The sequence below is a fragment of the Cryptotermes secundus genome, unplaced genomic scaffold (genome assembly GCF_002891405.2).
Source record: "Cryptotermes secundus unplaced genomic scaffold, Csec_1.0 scaffold925, whole genome shotgun sequence".
In the NCBI taxonomy this organism is placed as follows: Eukaryota; Metazoa; Arthropoda; class Insecta; order Blattodea; family Kalotermitidae; genus Cryptotermes; species Cryptotermes secundus.
The window spans coordinates 345,569-363,037 of NW_019733333.1; the positions used below are offsets into that span (position 1 = coordinate 345,569).

The 17,469-nt window shown below is 41.8% G+C and overlaps 1 protein-coding gene across 9 annotated transcripts in view; it reads left to right on the plus strand.

Moving 5' to 3' along the window:
• LOC111868082 (protein phosphatase 1 regulatory subunit 12A) overlaps positions 1–17,469 on the plus strand; it is a 160,741-nt gene that overhangs the window by 51,364 nt on the left and 91,908 nt on the right. For 8 of the 9 annotated variants that reach the window (XM_023858461.2, XM_023858459.2, XM_023858465.2 and 5 more), the window contains 4 exons: positions 4,343–4,422; positions 4,825–4,960; positions 12,927–13,050; positions 16,663–16,788. In XM_023858461.2, coding sequence (XP_023714229.1) covers positions 4,343–4,422; positions 4,825–4,960; positions 12,927–13,050; positions 16,663–16,788 — 466 coding nt within the window. The remainder of the gene's footprint in view (positions 1–4,342; positions 4,423–4,824; positions 4,961–12,926; positions 13,051–16,662; positions 16,789–17,469) is intronic. The other variant, XM_023858464.2, reaches the window with a different exon arrangement.

A 17,469-nucleotide genomic window follows, 5' to 3' on the forward strand; every position in this document is an offset into this window, starting at 1 on the left:
AATCTCAAGAGAGAGAAATTTTTATGTGCAAGTTCTTTATCATCAGCAATTTCAGTCTGTGATGTAACATGCAGATATTATAATAGAATTGCATGTGTGAGGCTGCGAGTGCTGAACTTCATCTGCTGTTCATGGACATTGAATAAGTATGTCAGTCTCAGAACATTTTGATAGGCCATCATTTATGAATGACATTGTGATTTTCTTGCTTTCATTGTTAACTGAAAAGTTGTAAATCATGCATAATGAAATGAAGTTTAAGTCACTAGTTTTGCCCGCTGCTGTTAGTTGTGTTTTGTTTTAACAGCTTAGTAGCGATGATAATGATATCATCAGAACTCTGGTGTATGAAACAAAACCCAATTTCGTGTAATATTTTAGCTCATGCAAATGAAGTTAATATGAGCTCTTAGTTGTCGTTTTGAGCCTGATATTTGCATGTAGACAATGAAATCCCACTCATTATACAGTATAGAAGTAGAATTTAAGATTTACATTAATTAACATCAAATAAATCAATATAGTTATGTTGTCTCCTGTAATATTAATACAGTAGAACTTGGTTATAACATCATCAAAGGGACCTAAAAATAGTGTCGTTATAAACGAATGTCGTTGTAACCGAAATGGGCACCTCCACAGTAGCCTTATGTCAGTCACGTAAAAATCTACCAAAAACCAAGTTAAAATGTTGCATTTTTTAGTGAAATATGTAGTTAAGTACAGACTAACGTACCATTAACGTGGAATTGCCCAAATGTGTAATACATCAGCTTTTTTCCTTCCATTTTCTATTTCACGAATCACTTTAACTTTCTCTTCAATGCTTAAAACTTTCCTTTTCATTGCCATGTTTTCGCTACTGCACTTCTCTGGGTTTAGGCAGGAACACTATAGGGTAAGTAGACAATGTGAGGTCCTGTTAGACGAGATTCTAGGAAAGGAATGCAGTTAACAACCTGCCGCATCCTCTTGCACTATTCACGCAGTCCCACCCCCACACCCTTGTTTTCGCATAAAACCCACGCTCCTCTTGCAGCCCGCGGTCGTATTCTTCCAGGACAGTCACGTCAGCAAGTAGAGAAAGTGAGGGTGGGCAGGCACATCAAACTTTCCCACGATATCAGAGAAATTCAGGAATGAAAATGACGTTACATGCGAGGTTGATGCATTTGTGCATGTCATACTAAGCAAGGTATGAAAACAGTTGCTTTGTGAGGAATTAGTTCATACCATTGAATATTTGACGCAATAGACAAGGTGTCGCAGAAACCGATGTTGCTATAACCAAGTTTTACTGTATGTAACTTCGGCTCCCAGCCAAAAGGAAGATCAAACATTGTGTCGCAGAATAAAGTACATTATTCTCTCTGTCCACAACATTTGCTCAGTGTGTCCTTAAAGCTGAAGCCATTTTATGTATTACCTCTATAGATTTTCAAATATTCCCTGCATTTTGATTCATTTTATTGGTCTTAAAATCTTATATGTTCTACCTGAGTTGAGTAATGTCATGTGAAACGGGTCACTGTATAGATGTCCCCTTCATTCCAAGTTCCTTCACAATACAAGTCTGACTTCTATTTCAGGGATTGCAAGATTTTTGTCAAGCACTTCATCCATATGCTCGTCAGTGGAGGTTTGTTTCCTTCCACTGTGACTATTGTGCTGTGTTAGAATGGATCCAGGCTCCCTTAGCTCTTTTATTCACAACACAGTGCACTTTGGTAGAGAATCAGCAACTTTTACAATCTCCCATTTGTGGGACAGTTTTCATATGAATGAAAATAATATTTGACCATAAACACCTTTTCAACATCAGTGAGACTTATAGCATTTAAACCTAGAATACAGCCACACAGTAAGAGACCAAGTGATGCACTGATATGATTTACTGGTCTTCCACCAAAAAGTGCCCACAGTGCTGCCAACTTTTGCTGTATTTTATACTTGTCCATTAGAGATTGCACATGTTTAAGAACAAAGTGCTAAGGAGAATATTGGGGCCCAAGCTGCAGTAACAGTAATCAAATGGAGAAAATGACATTAGGGATGGTAACGGCAAATAAATGCGTTTCATGGAAACCGATATGCATTCAACTGTTGAGAACAGTGTTTTCTATTTAGTCTGACCTAAAGCTATGTAGCAAATTGCCGTCGGCAGTTGCACTTAGCAGTAGTTGGTAGCCAGTGAGTAGTCATTGATGGCTAGTGATGCCAGGAGTATGAATGAATGAATGAATGTATAAATAAAGGGTGGGCCTTCTCAGCCCTTGCTCCGCGACCTACCGTGATCTGTTGTGCTTCCCCTTTTGATTATCCCTTCAGCAGTTCTGTGGTTCATTTGAAGCACAGGATTTTGTACGTGGGGACGTTGAAATAGTCACTTGGTTGCATAAAGTATTGACCCAAGTGACATAATCTTAAATAAACTAGAGCCTCACATTCACACAGGATATGTGTTACTGTTTCATTTTCTTCTTGACACCTCTTTTTACAAGTGGGACTATTACTTAGTCCCAGTTTAAGCAGTCTCCATAGTCTAGGGGTAACGTTCCCACCTCATGACTGAAGGTACACGGGTTCAAACTCAGCGAGGTTGTGGAATTTTTAAGGGCGGAAAAATTCAAGGAACAAGTCCTCCGGGAGGGACTTTAAGCCATGGGTCCCGCGTCGTAGATTTACAGCATGTAAAAGATCCTCATGTCTCTAGGAGACCTCTGAGCAAAATTGGGCAACAATTTCCCGCCCAAGTAGTTTCCAATGCCTCTGGTAGATGGGGGAAATATCAGGTACCAATGGCCAACCTTGTTGGCTGAACGGGGCTGATAGCACACACCAGTACTGGTAGGGTATGGCGACTGTAGAAATTAAAGGGGGACGCACAATGGACCAATAACTGGTCTAAGTGCATGGGGAAGCCCACCCCCTCTAATAATAATAATAATAATAATAATAGTCCCTGTATGAAGAGGTGTCCTTTAAGGTGACAGTGTCCTTTAAGTAGTCCAACCACCCATCGTAGCTGGTTCCTGTTTAACTTCAACATTTCCTTCAATCTTTTGGCAGAGCCCCATATGGGTGGAAGGCATAAATACAACGGGGTGCTGCGTGATGCCCCAAGGGGATCATTCACGACACCGGCTAAAGTACCACCCCGGTGCCATGCGGCCCTCGGCATGATGCCTCACACCTTGGCTTAGGTGGTTGGTCCTGTTATAGGTAGATTCCTCACAAGTCTCCAGGACCCAAAGAAATCACTTGGGGGAGTTAAGGGGATGATTAATGGGAGTGCAATTCCAGCTAATCATGAGGTTGAGACCAGGAGACCTGCATGAGAAAGTTGCCCCTGGGGATAGCATAACGGTTATCAGCCCTTAAGCCCCCCCATTCCCTCCCCTCCACGTGGGTTGGTCAAACCATTTTAGAGTGTTTGGCCCAAAGGCTTTCAGCACCTTATCGGTACTCGAAGACAACTCAAGTAGCCATAGCTACCCCCACATGAGTGCTCTCCTGCATTCATCCTGGGTAGACCATAGTGATACCCAAGAGTCATTGTGCCACCGTGTGGGAGGCTCCAGTCATAAACACGCTGTTGCCCTTTATGGGATCTTAGCCATCGGTCCCAGTAGTCATAATAGTCCAGACCCCAAGACTGCCGTTGCCCAGCGGGACCATGAGGAGGTGTCCCAAGGCTGTGTTCCGACGCATCCCCCTGGTCTGGGTTACGCCCCCACCAGATACGCAGCCATAGTTCAGCCAACCTCACTGAGGACAGCATCATTACTACCCGTAACAGTGCCCTCAGGGGGTCACAGCTACATCCACCAAAGCCAGGAATAAGTTCAGAATAAATAGTTGGAGCAGTTAGTTGTGAGACAGTTGTCAGTCAGTTAGGGCAAAACCCCAAGCTGAAGAATCTACGTTACTGGGAGCTGTAAGCTAGCAGCAGCTAGTGAAGAAAAACTGAGAAGTCTTAATATGTGCTGTAGGAAGAAGCTGAGTGCATGAATAGGCGAAAGTGTTATAATTACTTATAGTTGTAATTTATAATATTCCACTAAATCCAGTTATGAATCCCAACACATTGTCTAGTCACTAACATGTGACAGTATGTGTGTGTGTGTACACACATTCCTGCATTTATGGGTGCTCATGTGCATGTAGGTGGTTTAGTTGCAGTATTGTATTTAAGTGTCCTCATGCCTTAATATGTCATTTAGGACAAATTGTAGGTATGTGAACATTGGTTGCATATTTTCCCATCTTTTTTAAATGTTATATAGATCTTCATATTGATTTGGCATGTTGCATTGTATAATGTGTGTATCTTTATTTACAGAGAAGAAGAACCGGGCAAATAAGGATGAGCCTTCAAAAATACCCACTGTTCCAGAAGTCAGCAAAACAGTTCCTAATGCAGTAAGTAATTAAAATATGTGGAGTAGGTAAATTTCTAAATCAATATAGCTTGTAATGATGTCACTGGAATGAAAGTAACGATTCATATGTTGGTTGACTTTTGACAGACTACATGGCCTTATATCAAAGATAGTACTCTCCATAATGACCGCTATGAGAACCTCAAATTCTGAATTTCCAGTGTTGTTTCATATTTCAGACAGTTCCCATAATTTATAATGTTGTCCTTATTTCTTTCATATTTGCATGTTGCATTAAGAGAATTTAATTCTGTTGTCCTCGTGTAATTATATTTTACCCAATTTAGATATTCTCAGAAGCAGCTTTTTTAATGTAGATATTCGCTTGGGAAAGGAAATGATATATTTTTGATTACTTTCTTTTCTCGGTTACATTTTTCAGACTCCTAACTCACCATCGAAAACACCAGGTGAGACTGAAGACATAAACCTTCCAACCTGGAAGCGTCCTGGTTCATTCAGGAGTCGAGGTGTTGATGGACGACTAGATCAGCCTCCAAATAAATCATTATCTTTACGTAAGTTCTTTATAGGCATAGTTGGATTGTGTAGTTAACGCTCATGCATTTGGATATGATTAGATGATGAATTTGCACAGAAACTCACAAAATTGGACACATTAAGAGCACTTCAGGCTACAGAATGTTTTGTATGTCACTAAGTGCTATTGGAAAGTTCCTGGACTGTTATTGTTGTAAATGCCTCTGTGAAAGAAGATGAAAGGGGAGACCAAGGTCACACTTCCAGAAGCCTATTACATCAATCTGCCACGTGACACTGCGCTGTGAACATGCGTTGTTTTTAGGCAAGTGCTTCTTCGACTTTGTGTTTTGTTTTTTCTGTGATGGATGGCGAAACTGTGCAACATGGCCACATCAAGTTTTGTGTGAAGCTCAGTAAATCCACTACCAAAAGCCTTGAAATGCTTCATGAGGCTTTTGGAGAACTTTCTTTAAGCCGGACAGCGGTTTCAGAATGGCATTCAGGGTTCAAGGCCAGTCAAGTACCAGTTGAAGATGACTAGCATTCAGGGCAACCAAGCACTGGCAAAATGATAGAAAATGTTGAAAACAATTTGAGAACTCATTTACAAAAACTGCTACTGAACAATCCATGGGCTCGCAGACACCGATGTGATCAGTTATGGAGTTTGCCAGGAGATCTTAATAGAACATTAGAACATGCACCTCACTGCTGCCAAGTTTGTTCCCCAACTCTTGACAAATGATCAAAAGCAGTAGTGTGTAAACGTGTGTCCAGAGCTACAAGAGAAGACTAAAAAGGACCCAGCTTTTATCTCTGGGATCATAATGGGTTACGAAAGTTGGATTTACAGTTATGATCCAGAAAGAAAGCAACAATTGTCGCAGTGGAAGAGCCCACACTCACCAGGAGCAAAAAAAGGTGCTGCAGGTCAAGAGTTCAACAGGGAGCGTGATAATTACATAGGTTGGATAAAAAGTAGTGGCAACGCCTCTATAGTTCTGAAATGACTTAGTTACCTGAGGCAAATACACTTACATTCCTTCAATATAATCGCCCCCCATATGTACCACCTTCTGCCAAATTTGTGGAAGGCAATGTACATCAGTGCGTCCACTTCTGTTGATGTCCAGCAGTGACCGCCCTACAGCACGAATAATCTCCTCTCTTGTGTTGTAACATAACCCTTGCAATGGTTCTTTCATTTTGGCAAAGATATCGTAATTGCATGGACTCATATCGGGTGAGTATGGCGATGTTGCAGTATCTCCCATTGCCATCGGCGAAGGAGATCCTTGACATCGTCAGTACTATGAGCCCTTGCATTGTCATGACGGGTGATGGTTCATTGCCAACAAGTGTCGTTGCTTTCCCCTGAGTGCTGGACGAAGATGATTACACAGGAAATTGCAGTAGTAGACAGCGTTTACTGTCATTGAGGTACAGTGTGGTGCAGTATCACTCCATCAGTGTCATATGCCACAATGAACATTACTTCACATTACTCTGTTTAGGGCGCACTTTCTTTGGACAAGGAGAGCCAGGATGCTTCAGTTCATTTGATTGTTGCTTCAAGTGTGGTTCGTATGAGCGAGCCCAAGTTTCGTCCAGAGTGACGATCCTTCCAAGGAAATCGTCACCTTTCTTCTGGTACCAGTCCAACAAGTCCTGTGAAATTACATAACATTGCCATTATATGTGATATCCAAGAATATCGTGCAGAATGTGGAGCATGGTTTTATGACATATGCCTTCCTCAGCAGCTAACTCCCATGCAGCCCATCGACGCTCGACATCCAGCAAAAAAGCAAGAAGCTGAATTGTGTGGTTGTCAGCATGGGGTTGTCCTGAATAGCATCCGTTTTTTCACAGAACAATTTCACCCATCATGCCACTGTGTGATATGGCAAAGCAGCATCACCACATGTTTCTTGCAGTCCCTGATAACAGTTTTGTGCACTACAACCTTGTGCAGCTTCAATTTTTATCCAGGAGCATTGTTCTTATTTCATAAACATGTTCTTAGGGCGCTTGAACTGGGCTCCTGCACTTCAAGATGATGCACAATGCAACTCAATGAAACACAACCAGAGCCACTCACTGCACTACTTCAACTGAACTTCTGCTATCAGCTACAGACAGCACTAGTGCCACCTGACGCACATCTTTCATCTTACAGCATTGTTGCCACTACTTTTCACCCAACCCTTGTATTTTTCTTCACATGAACGGGATTATTCACCATGAATTTGTTCCTCGTAACACTGTGGTCAGTTCAGACTTTTCCTGTGACATTGTGAGATGTTTGAGAGAAAATGTGCAACGAAAAAGACTGGAACTTTGGTGCAACCACAGATGGCTCCATCATGACAGTGCAACTACCCACACATCCCTGAAAACCACAGAGTTTGTGACTAACAACAACATGGTTATCATTCTCCATCCTCCCTACTCACCAAACTTAGCCCCCTGTGATTTCACTTTGTTTCCCAAATTAAAAATGAATGAATGAATGAATGTATAAGGGGTGGGCCTTAAATGCCATTGCACTGTGACCACAGTGATCTATTGTGCTTCCCCTTGTGACTATCCCCTCAGCAATCCTGCGCAGGATTTTGTACGTGGGGACATCAAAATAGTCACTTGGTTCCATAAAATATTGACCCAAGTGACGTAATCTTAAATAAGCTAAGGCCTCACACTCGCACAGGATATGTGTGGCTGTTTCATTTTCTTCTTGACACCTCTCACAAGTTGGACTATTACTTAGTCCCAGTTTGAAGAGGTGTCATTTAAGGTGACAAGTGTCCTGTAATTAGTCCCACCACCCGTCATAGCTGGTTCCTGTTTAACTTCAACAGTTCCTTCACTCTTTTAGTAGAGGGTCCTCGTATGAGTCCCTTTGCTTGCCTGAGTCCAGTCAAGGATCCCCAGTATTTCTTGTGATTCATATTTGTCCAATCCCTGATTGCCTTTCTGGCAACTTCTATAGAGATGCCACAGGCTGGTTCAGATCCTATGAACAGATGTTCAGCTCCAGTCTTGGCCAATTGGTCTGCTATTTCGTTTCCAGCAATACCCTCGTGCCCAGGTACCCTTATTAGTTGTACCCTGTTGTGTTTGGCCAGTTCCATGAGAGTTCGGTGGCAATCCCAGACCAATTTTGAGTTGATCTGGTGTTTGTCAAGTGCTTTAAGTGCAGCTTGGCTGTCAGATAGAATGTAGATGTTCCTATTTGTGTATAGTTCCTATCTAGATTCTCCATAATACATGCCTTAATGGCATATACTTCTGCCTGGAATACTGTCGTGTGGTGCCCAAGGCTGAAACTAAGTTTCCACCTCGTGCCACAGCAGTACACACCAGCTCCAGTGCCCTTATTTATCTTGGAACCATCTATATACCAGATCAGTCCCCCTTTTTTATCAGGCCGAAACCCGTCTTCCCATTCACTCCTGTCAGGAAACCTGACTGTGAACGGTTTTTCATATACATGTCTCAGTATCATTTTGTCAGGCCCCATTTGTAATATCAGTTGTTGTTTTTTTTTTTTCCCATGTTTTGAGTTATGTATGCATGTCCAAAACTATCGGATCTAGGTTTCCATTGATCACTGCACCGGAGAAGGTAGATTCCTGCCCTGGCCTCTGCCTCCAAATGTAAATGCAGGGGGGGGGAGTCCAAGGAGTGTCTCCAGTGCAGCTGTTGGAGATGTTCGAATGTATGTATGCATGTAACGTGTTTACGTTACCGAATACGCCGTAGAGATGGTTAATTGGGTTTATTTAACAATCTACAAATAACGGCTACAATTAATTATCACAATATCGCGGGTTTCCACACTTTACAAACCCTACAACACAATCTCTTAACACAATCTTCACTTGTCTTCACGTACTGATAACGCGGGAGCTATGCAAGTCTCCCTGAAATACACACTCCGAGTATAACTGTACTACAGCAATCACTATGTCTGGAAAGCACACAATAAGTCTTCCGCTCGCTGACTTCTTAGTTATCGCACACTCGCAGGCTGCTAGGTTTCAACTGATGATCACACTGCTGTGGGTCCGCTTATATAGCCTTGCGCTGTTGCTAGTGTGACGTGGCGGATAGCATAGGACGCTGTTGCTAGCGTGACGTCACCGCTGTTGATTAGCATTGCGTAGTTGCCAGGTTACGGGGCTCGGCTATCTTCGGCTCCGCTCGGCTCTCTTCGGCTCCGCTCGTGACGTCACCGCGCGTTGCGCATTGCGGGGTTATTACTCGCCTATTACCGCGAGCGTTACGTTACCGCTGAGGGGGGAGAGGGGAGCGCTGACTCACCCACCGCGTCACTGCTGGTGTGGGGGGGGGCTCAGATTTCGCAACATGTCACAATATACATGTCTCAGTATCATTTTGTCAGGCCCCATTTGTAATATCAGTTGTTGTTTTTTTTTTTTCCCCATGTTTTGAGTTATGTATGCATGTCCAAAACTATCGGATCTAGGTTTCCATTGATCACTGCACCGGAGAAGGTAGATTCCTGCCCTGGCCTCTGCCTCCAAATGTAAATGCAGGGGGGGGGGAGTCCAAGGAGTGTCTCCAGTGCAGCTGTTGGAGATGTTCGAATTGCTCCTGTGATACCCAAGCAAGCCAACCTTTGCAGTTTGCTAAGTTCTGCCTTGGTTCTCTTGAGTTTAACTCTGGGCCACCATGCTGTGGCGCTGTATGTAATTATGGGTCTTACAGCCGCAGTGTATATCCAATGCACAACGTGCGGCTGCAGTCCCCAAGTTTTACCAAACATGCTTCTGCATGTCCAAAAAGCCTTATAGGCTTTGTTAATGACCTTGTCCAGCTGCGTTTTCCATGTCAGTCCCTTGTCTAATACTAGACCAAGGCACTTGACATCGCTGGAGAGCTGGATTGTCATATGGAAGAGGGTCAGTTCCTTAAGGCCCTTTATATTTCTCTTCCTGGTAAACGCTATAATTACCGTCTTATTAGGATTGATGGATAGACTTGTTCTTTCACACCATCAGACCGTATACAGAGCTGTTTGAAGACACTCTGATACTGTCAAAGGGAATTTCCCATTGTTGAGAATTGCTATGTCATCAGCATATCCTACTGTATAGTTCCCATCATCAAGTCCCCACAGGAGATCGTCGACGACCAGGCCCCACAGCAGAGGTGAGAGCAGGCCACCCTTCCGACAACCCCTAGATGCGGACGCCCCCAGGGTTTCTCCTGATAATGTAGCTGCTATGGTTCTGCTTTCCAGCATAACACTGATCCACCTGCATATTGCAGGCTCTATGCCATGCTCTCCAGTGGCCTGTTTGATTATATCAAAGGAAGTTCTATCGAAAGCTCCCTCTATGTCAAGGAATGCTCCTAAGGCAATATCCTTGTGTTCAGTCGCACTTTCTGTGCATGTTACCACGTTGTGTAGTGCGCTTTTGGTAGATTTACCTGTTTCGTAGGCATGCTGGTTTCGGTGTAGAGGATATGTCCTCAACGCCTCATCCCTGATATGCCTGTTCACTATTTTCTCCATCGTTTTCAAAAGGAAAGACAACAGGCTGATAGGACGATAAGCCTTAGCCTCAGTGTAATCTAGTTTCCCAGGCTTTGGGAGAAATGTCACCTTAACTTGCCTCCATGCCATGGGATAAAACCATATGCCATGCAGGCTCTATATATGCGGCATAGCTGTGGAACTAAGAGTTCTGCCTCATGCTGCAAAAGTGCCGGTACAATTCAATATGTTCCCGCTGACTTAAATGGTGTAGATGTATTCAGTGCCCATCTCATTTTTGATTGGTTAATTATGACTTGAGTCAGGTTCCATTTTGCCCTGTTCGTCTTGCTTTGGCAAGTGCCCAGGTTTTGCTGATCATGTCCATCGTCCAAATTATCAATCAATTTTGAATCAGGAAAGTGAACCCTGAACAATTCGTTCAGTGTCTCCCTTCCTCTTTGGGTATACTACCCGTTAAGACAGCTTAATCATGCTGACCTTATTGATCACCTGTTTTGCCATGATCCTCATGAGTCTGGCACCTCCTGGTACATCATTGATCTCCTGGCAGTGCCTCCTCCATGAGGATTGTGTGGCTTTCCTTATTTCTTTCTTGTAACAGGTAAGGGCTTCATTGTAGGTGTCCCACTGCCCTGTTCTTTTAGCTGTATTAAACAGCCTTCTCATTTTGGTTCTAAGCCCACTCCGCTGTTATTCCACCAAGGCACTCTCCTTGGTTTGCAAGTGGTCCTAGCTGGGCAATTCCTATTAAAGGACGAGATAATAGCCCGTTGCAACTGTTCAACGGACTGATCAACATCCTTTATTTTGCATATATTTCGCAGGATGGTCTCCAGATTTACCTTTAGGTCATCTTTGTAAGACTCCCAATTGGTTCTCTTAGAATTCCTATAAGTAGCTTAATCTACTATAATGTTGTTTATTTGAAAGCATATATATCTGTGATCCAATAGGGACGGCTCATCAGATATGTGCCAGTTACTTACCAGGTTTCCTGTGTTATTTGTCCCTAGTGTCAAATCAATAACCTCCTTCCTATTGCAAACTACAAAGGTAGGTTCTTTACCATGGTTTAGAATATTCTGGTTCAGACTCACCAGAAATTCCATAAGGCTCTCTCCCCTTGGGTTAGTGCCGGTGCTCCCCCACAAAATGTGGTGCGTGTTGGCATCACACCCAATGATGAGTTGCTTTTTCCTGCTACAGCAGTAGTGTATGATGTCCCTCATTTCCTTAGTTGGTGGTGGTTCATCCGAGTCATATGGAAGGTAGACTGTAGCAATACTCAGCTCCTTGCTACCTCCTTGATACGTGTATGTTTTCCTTACCGCTCTAGCATCCCTAGAACAGAACTCCAGCAAAGGCAAGGCTTTAACATGATTCCTGATATAGACACAGGATCTTGCATTATTATTGGATACAGCAGAATAAAATGTTCCCCCTGTGTTAGTTAAGCCCCTTATTTGACCCTTGTATAACCAAGGTTCCTGAATAAGTGCTATATCTGCCTTAATCTCAGCTAGATGTTGGCACAGAGTTGCCGTGACAGCTTTGCTGTGGTGTAGGTTAATCTGAAGAAATTTCATGGTGTATGTATGTATTAAGTGTGTTTGTTTAGTGATCTCTTCCAGTTGGGGAGGGGTCAGTTTCCATCTTATGTCCCTCCTTGTCCTCGGACTGGGTTCCGTGTGAAGGGGTCCCCTGATCTGCTTTGGTCATCTGGGGGGTGGGGTATCTCATCCCCCTCCCCCTCAGAGACCAAGTTAGAAGGTACTGTATCTGTCACAGGTTCTGCCCAGCGCTGACTTCAGGATCATCCAGCACCTTAACAGTCCCGTGTGAGAGTCCTGTAAATATTTTGTAACCGCTCCTCTGTATAATAGTATGGGAGTCCCAGTCTATGAATAAGATGAGCCTTTGGCCTTTTGACTCAGATTGCATATCGAGTACCCTCCAGTTCTCAGTATGAAAAATTGAAAATGAAACTGAAGGGATGACATTTTGAAACAGTGTCTGACAGCCAGAGGTAGTCGCAAGCAGTACACGGCAACATTAAGGAAAATGACTTCCACGTTGCTTTCGAAGTGTGGGAAAAACAATGGAATCACTGTATACATTCCCAAGAAGATTATTTTGAAAGAAATGGCAGCCAAAATTCAGTAAGTTAAGCCAGCATTTCTTTTTTGACCTAGTCTGGGAACTTTGTTTATAGCTCGTATATTATGTGCATGTTTATTGACTTACTTTCTGCACCTATTATATCAGAGCTTTTTCTTGCTGGGATACAGCTATCTTATGTTATGATTTAATATCTGATCCACATTAATGGACAACGATTGGGTTTCAGTTATATTTATTTAGGAATTTCAGGGAATGTTGGAAAATGACTTTGAGGTCATTTGAAGTTACCTGTGTAAACATACTTCCTGCATGCTGTATTTTGGTTTTAATATTCTTTGTTTATTTCTCAGGAATAGGCGAGAAAGATTATGTGTCCCATAGAGCCACCACGCCAACAGGAGCAGATAGTCGTAACATTGCAGACACACCAGAAGTTGTGTTGAGGAGGACACAAAGTTTTGAAGCCGATGAAAAGTAAGTCACTATTTCTATTGTTACAGTGTGACAGACTGACTTGGCATTGCTTCAGCACACTAACAGAGCATAATTTATGTTTTAGCTTGTGAGAAGGTTAATTATCTTGGCTTAAAGACAGTACACTTGTCTGCAAACAAGGTGAAGGGCATAGTAATGTATTGTAGCAGTGCTACCACTAAATTAAATTTCTTTGATTCTCTGAATGATTCCTTTATATCAGTTCAAGACACTAGCACCTTTAATTTAAGTCATAATGTAAACACTTTTTGTTTGAATAATATGATTTGTTGTAAGAATTCGGATTCCTTCCTGAATCTTAGGAATGTGATATGAAGTGCTAAATTTATGAATGACACATGCATCCAAGGATATCTTCCACTTTTTACACTGATTTAGGACAGCAGACAGCATAGACAAAATTTCACTGTTCTGTGGCTTTGTAATGAGGATAACGGGGCAGGAACTACAAATTATATTACACGAAATAATATGAGTTTTTGAAAGGCAAGAATATACTAATCGAGGTCTTGTTCCATGACATTTTTGTGGTGCCAAAACCCAGGAGAACCAGGGACCTTTAGAGAAGAATGCACTCCTTGAGGTCTTGTTTCATGACATTTTTGGTCTAAATGTATCATATGTATCCCTCTCCCTGGTTTCGGCACCACAAAAATGTCATGGAACAAGACCTTGGGGAGTATATTCCTGTGACGTCACTTTATTACTCAATGCCGTAACTACAATTCAATGTAACTATTAACACAAAATGTTGAACAAGTCGTTTCACAGTTGCTTTTTTCGTATTAACAACTCTCACTAGAATATAGACCTGTTGAACTTTCCATGTTGGCTAACCACTGGCTTCTGTCAACACACACACTGCTTCTCTCAACACAACTCCCTTCTGTCAGCGCACACTGCACACTGTCAGCTTCCACTGCTCTCTGTCTTGGCACAACACACACTGCCACGCTTGGTCCTCAGCTGGCTTCTTATAATGTTGCCCTAGCAGCAGCAGCTTCCGCTCTTACGTCACAGCAGGCAAGTGTTGCCTAACACAGCTCCTTTGCTGTTGTGTCACTGCAGGGAAGTGTTTACTGGCAACGAGTGCATTATCGCATCACGCTGAGTCTATGATTGTCCAACACGCAACCTTCCGACTTGTAGCATAGTGCCTCAACCAACTACGCTACTGCGTGCCCCCTAAGAAGATATAGTACTCACATAAATGAACAATTTTTCCCAGTTAGTAAATGCCCAGAAATCAGTGCCTGCTGAGATATGAGCAATGTTTAGGTGGACATCTTAGGTGATCAGCTCTTAGAACCAGTTGTCTTAGGTAACAGACTACAGATGCAGTGTACCATTGTTTTTGGTGAATGATTTACCAGTACTCTTGGAACATGTGCCTCTTCATTAACGCCAACATGTGGTTCGTGCATGGTGGGTCACAACCTCATTTTCTTCAAATTGTGAGACTTTTAGTGAACAGTGGTTTGGGCATGGAAGCCCAGTCAGCTGGCCTGCAAGATCCCCTGACCTTAATCCTCTGGATTTTTGGCTGTGGGGGCACCTGAAGGCTATGATGTGTTCAGTGCCGATTTGTATTATAGCAATGAGTAGAGGATGCCTCTCAGGAAACCAGGATTTTTTGACAGAGTGAACGCCTCTGTGTGATGAGAGCTGTGTTGAAATACATGGGAACCACCTGAAGCATACGAGGGGGTACCCAAAAGAAACCAAACTTATTTTTTTTTAACTTATTTATTCAAATTTTAAGCACAAACCTTCAATCCCCTTCAAAGTACTCTCCACTTACACTAATACACTTGTCTAGTCTTTTATTCCATTTTTAAAAACATTGTCTAAATTCATCTTTTGAGATGCTTGACAGCGCCTCCGTCGTTTTTTCCTTCACCTCAGCAACATCAGCAAAACGCTTTCCTTTCATGTCTCTTTTCATTCGAGGAAACAAAAAAAAAGTTTTGATCATTTCGGGATTCTTCTTTCAAAGCACAGCATGCTTCCACGCAACCTTGTTTTTGTTCAGCAGTCAGCAGTCATGGCACAAATTTCGCAGCCACCCCTTTCATTCCCAAATATTCTGTCAAAATTCGCTGAACTGAGCTCCAAGTCACTCCCGACAACTCCACAATTTCTTCAATGGTCCGTCGTCGATCTTCCTTGATGATTTCAAGAATTTTTTCAACATTTTCATGTGTTTGGCTTATCGACTCAGGAATGTTAGCTCTATGCGCTCATAGCGGCAAAACGCGGTACTACAAAAGCTCTGCCCACAAAAAAAATTAATTCAGTTTCTTTTGGGTACCCCATCGTATGCTGTAGAGATTACATGAATATCTCCAGTATCTCAGCGGACATTGGTTCTGAACATATCTCCGGGAATAGGGACTAGCTTTATTTATTGGGCCCAACTGAATAGGTTCCACCTGAAGACAGAGACATAATCCAGTTTCCAAAATGTTTTGTGTTTTAAATAAAAAGCACAATAATTGAACCACTCTGTTTCTTTAAATATAGACTCTTTTGTCCAGTTGAGGGAGCATCATCCTTTCAGAAAGGATCCTGCTGCATTGAGTTAGTTAAAAAATGCCTCTCAACTATTTAAAGTCTTGACAGTTAAAGTCTTGAATGGAATTTTGGCTGTGCAAGTTTGCATTGTGAGAAGGTGATGAAAGAAGTGACATAATCATTAAGTAAACGGTTTTGTTTGTTTCATTGTCTCCATGAACATGAACAGAAACTGACCAAATTCCAACCAAGGCAGTGAAAGATCAGTTACAGATACATATTTAGAGGGAGTGATGAGCAAAATTACATCAGAACAGTTCTGAGTACTTGCAGTAATGAAATGTTATGTGCAGTTGCCTGTTATTCCTAAAAAAAATCCATGTTTTTATACTCCAATCAATATTAGGTTAGATAATGGTTTATTATAGTTTGTGTAGGTAAATATTTCCAATTTACAGTGGTCGAGAACAGTGATACTATGAAATTTGACTTACACTTTTCTGCATTCTAGTTCAGTTCGGAGAAATCTTGTTCAGCTTCAAGATAAGGCATTCTCATTTTCAGATAGAATTATATATTCTTAATAAAATATCTTAGTCTGTATTTTATTCATGTTTGAAGATTTTTCAAGTCTTAATTTTCTTATATTGATTTTTATTCCGTTGCAGTCAAGTATAGAAGTAGCCTTTTAAAAGTACTTGGGAATACACCTTTGCTCTATTGTGCTATTATAAGTGCAGATTTTGTTAAGGCATTCATGTTTTTTAAAAGATTGATTTAAGGAAATAATTTTGTTCACATTTGAAAGAGGATAAGGTCAAGCAAAATTTAAACAGAAACTTGAAGCTAATCTTCACTGTTGTGATTTATTTAGTTTAATCTGTGTAACTCTTGGGTTTCTGTTGAAATCCCTTAACAATGTTTGACTCATTACTTTCATATAATATTTATTAAACAGTGTGGTCTTTATGGCAAGATTTGCACCATTCTTTAAATGTGGACTGACATTGCTGCATGCAGATTTTCTTCATCCTTGTTTTTTTCCCCTTTGTGTTGTTTTTGTTTTCATGCATGCAGGTTCTATCGCAGATACATGGAGTTGCAAGCAAGAATAAAAGCTGGCTCTTGCCCTACCTTACACTCGTCCCCCGTCTCAGCCCTTCCAACCCGCTCCGCATCTCTCCGAGAGAAACACCTGCCAAGGTAGGCCTCCACTGCACGAAAGCCCCTCTTTGCAGTGCTTCTTGCTCCCTGTGCCTGCTTTGTTCATATGTTAACTGCTTTAATATAATACATGGAGAAGACTGGTAATTGGAATTAACATTTTCTCCATAAAAGTCATTATGCTGAGATGTCATTGCCTTCTGTTTACCAAATGTTTACTTAGCTGTTCAGTATTCATTTTTCTAGAAATGTTGCTTTTTGTTGTTCAGAAACTGAAGATGAATGTGGTTTTAACAGTAACTGGCCATAATGATAGGACATACATAATTCCAAGTTCTCACAACTAGACAAAATTTAAAAACAAATTATATTTATTCTTTATTCAATTTTGATACAGTAATGCAACAAACAGAAAGCTCTTGTAAGCTCAGCTTTAGATGGTGGCTTTTGTGTTTTAATTTCTGTACAAATGTTAGATACAACTAGTGCCTTTGTTTACTGAAACAGAAGTTCAGTATTATAGTAATATGAGGGCTGTTCGGAAAGTAACTACTGTTTATTTTAGGCAAGTAATGTAGGAGCGGGGGACAGCTCGTGCATGCAAGATAGTGTCACATGACTCATTGCCTTGACTCATTGCCTTGTAAACCTTACTGGACATTGTCTGTTCCTGTCTCTACCGAGTGAGTTATGATGTGCCCTGCAGTTGATAAGCTGCCA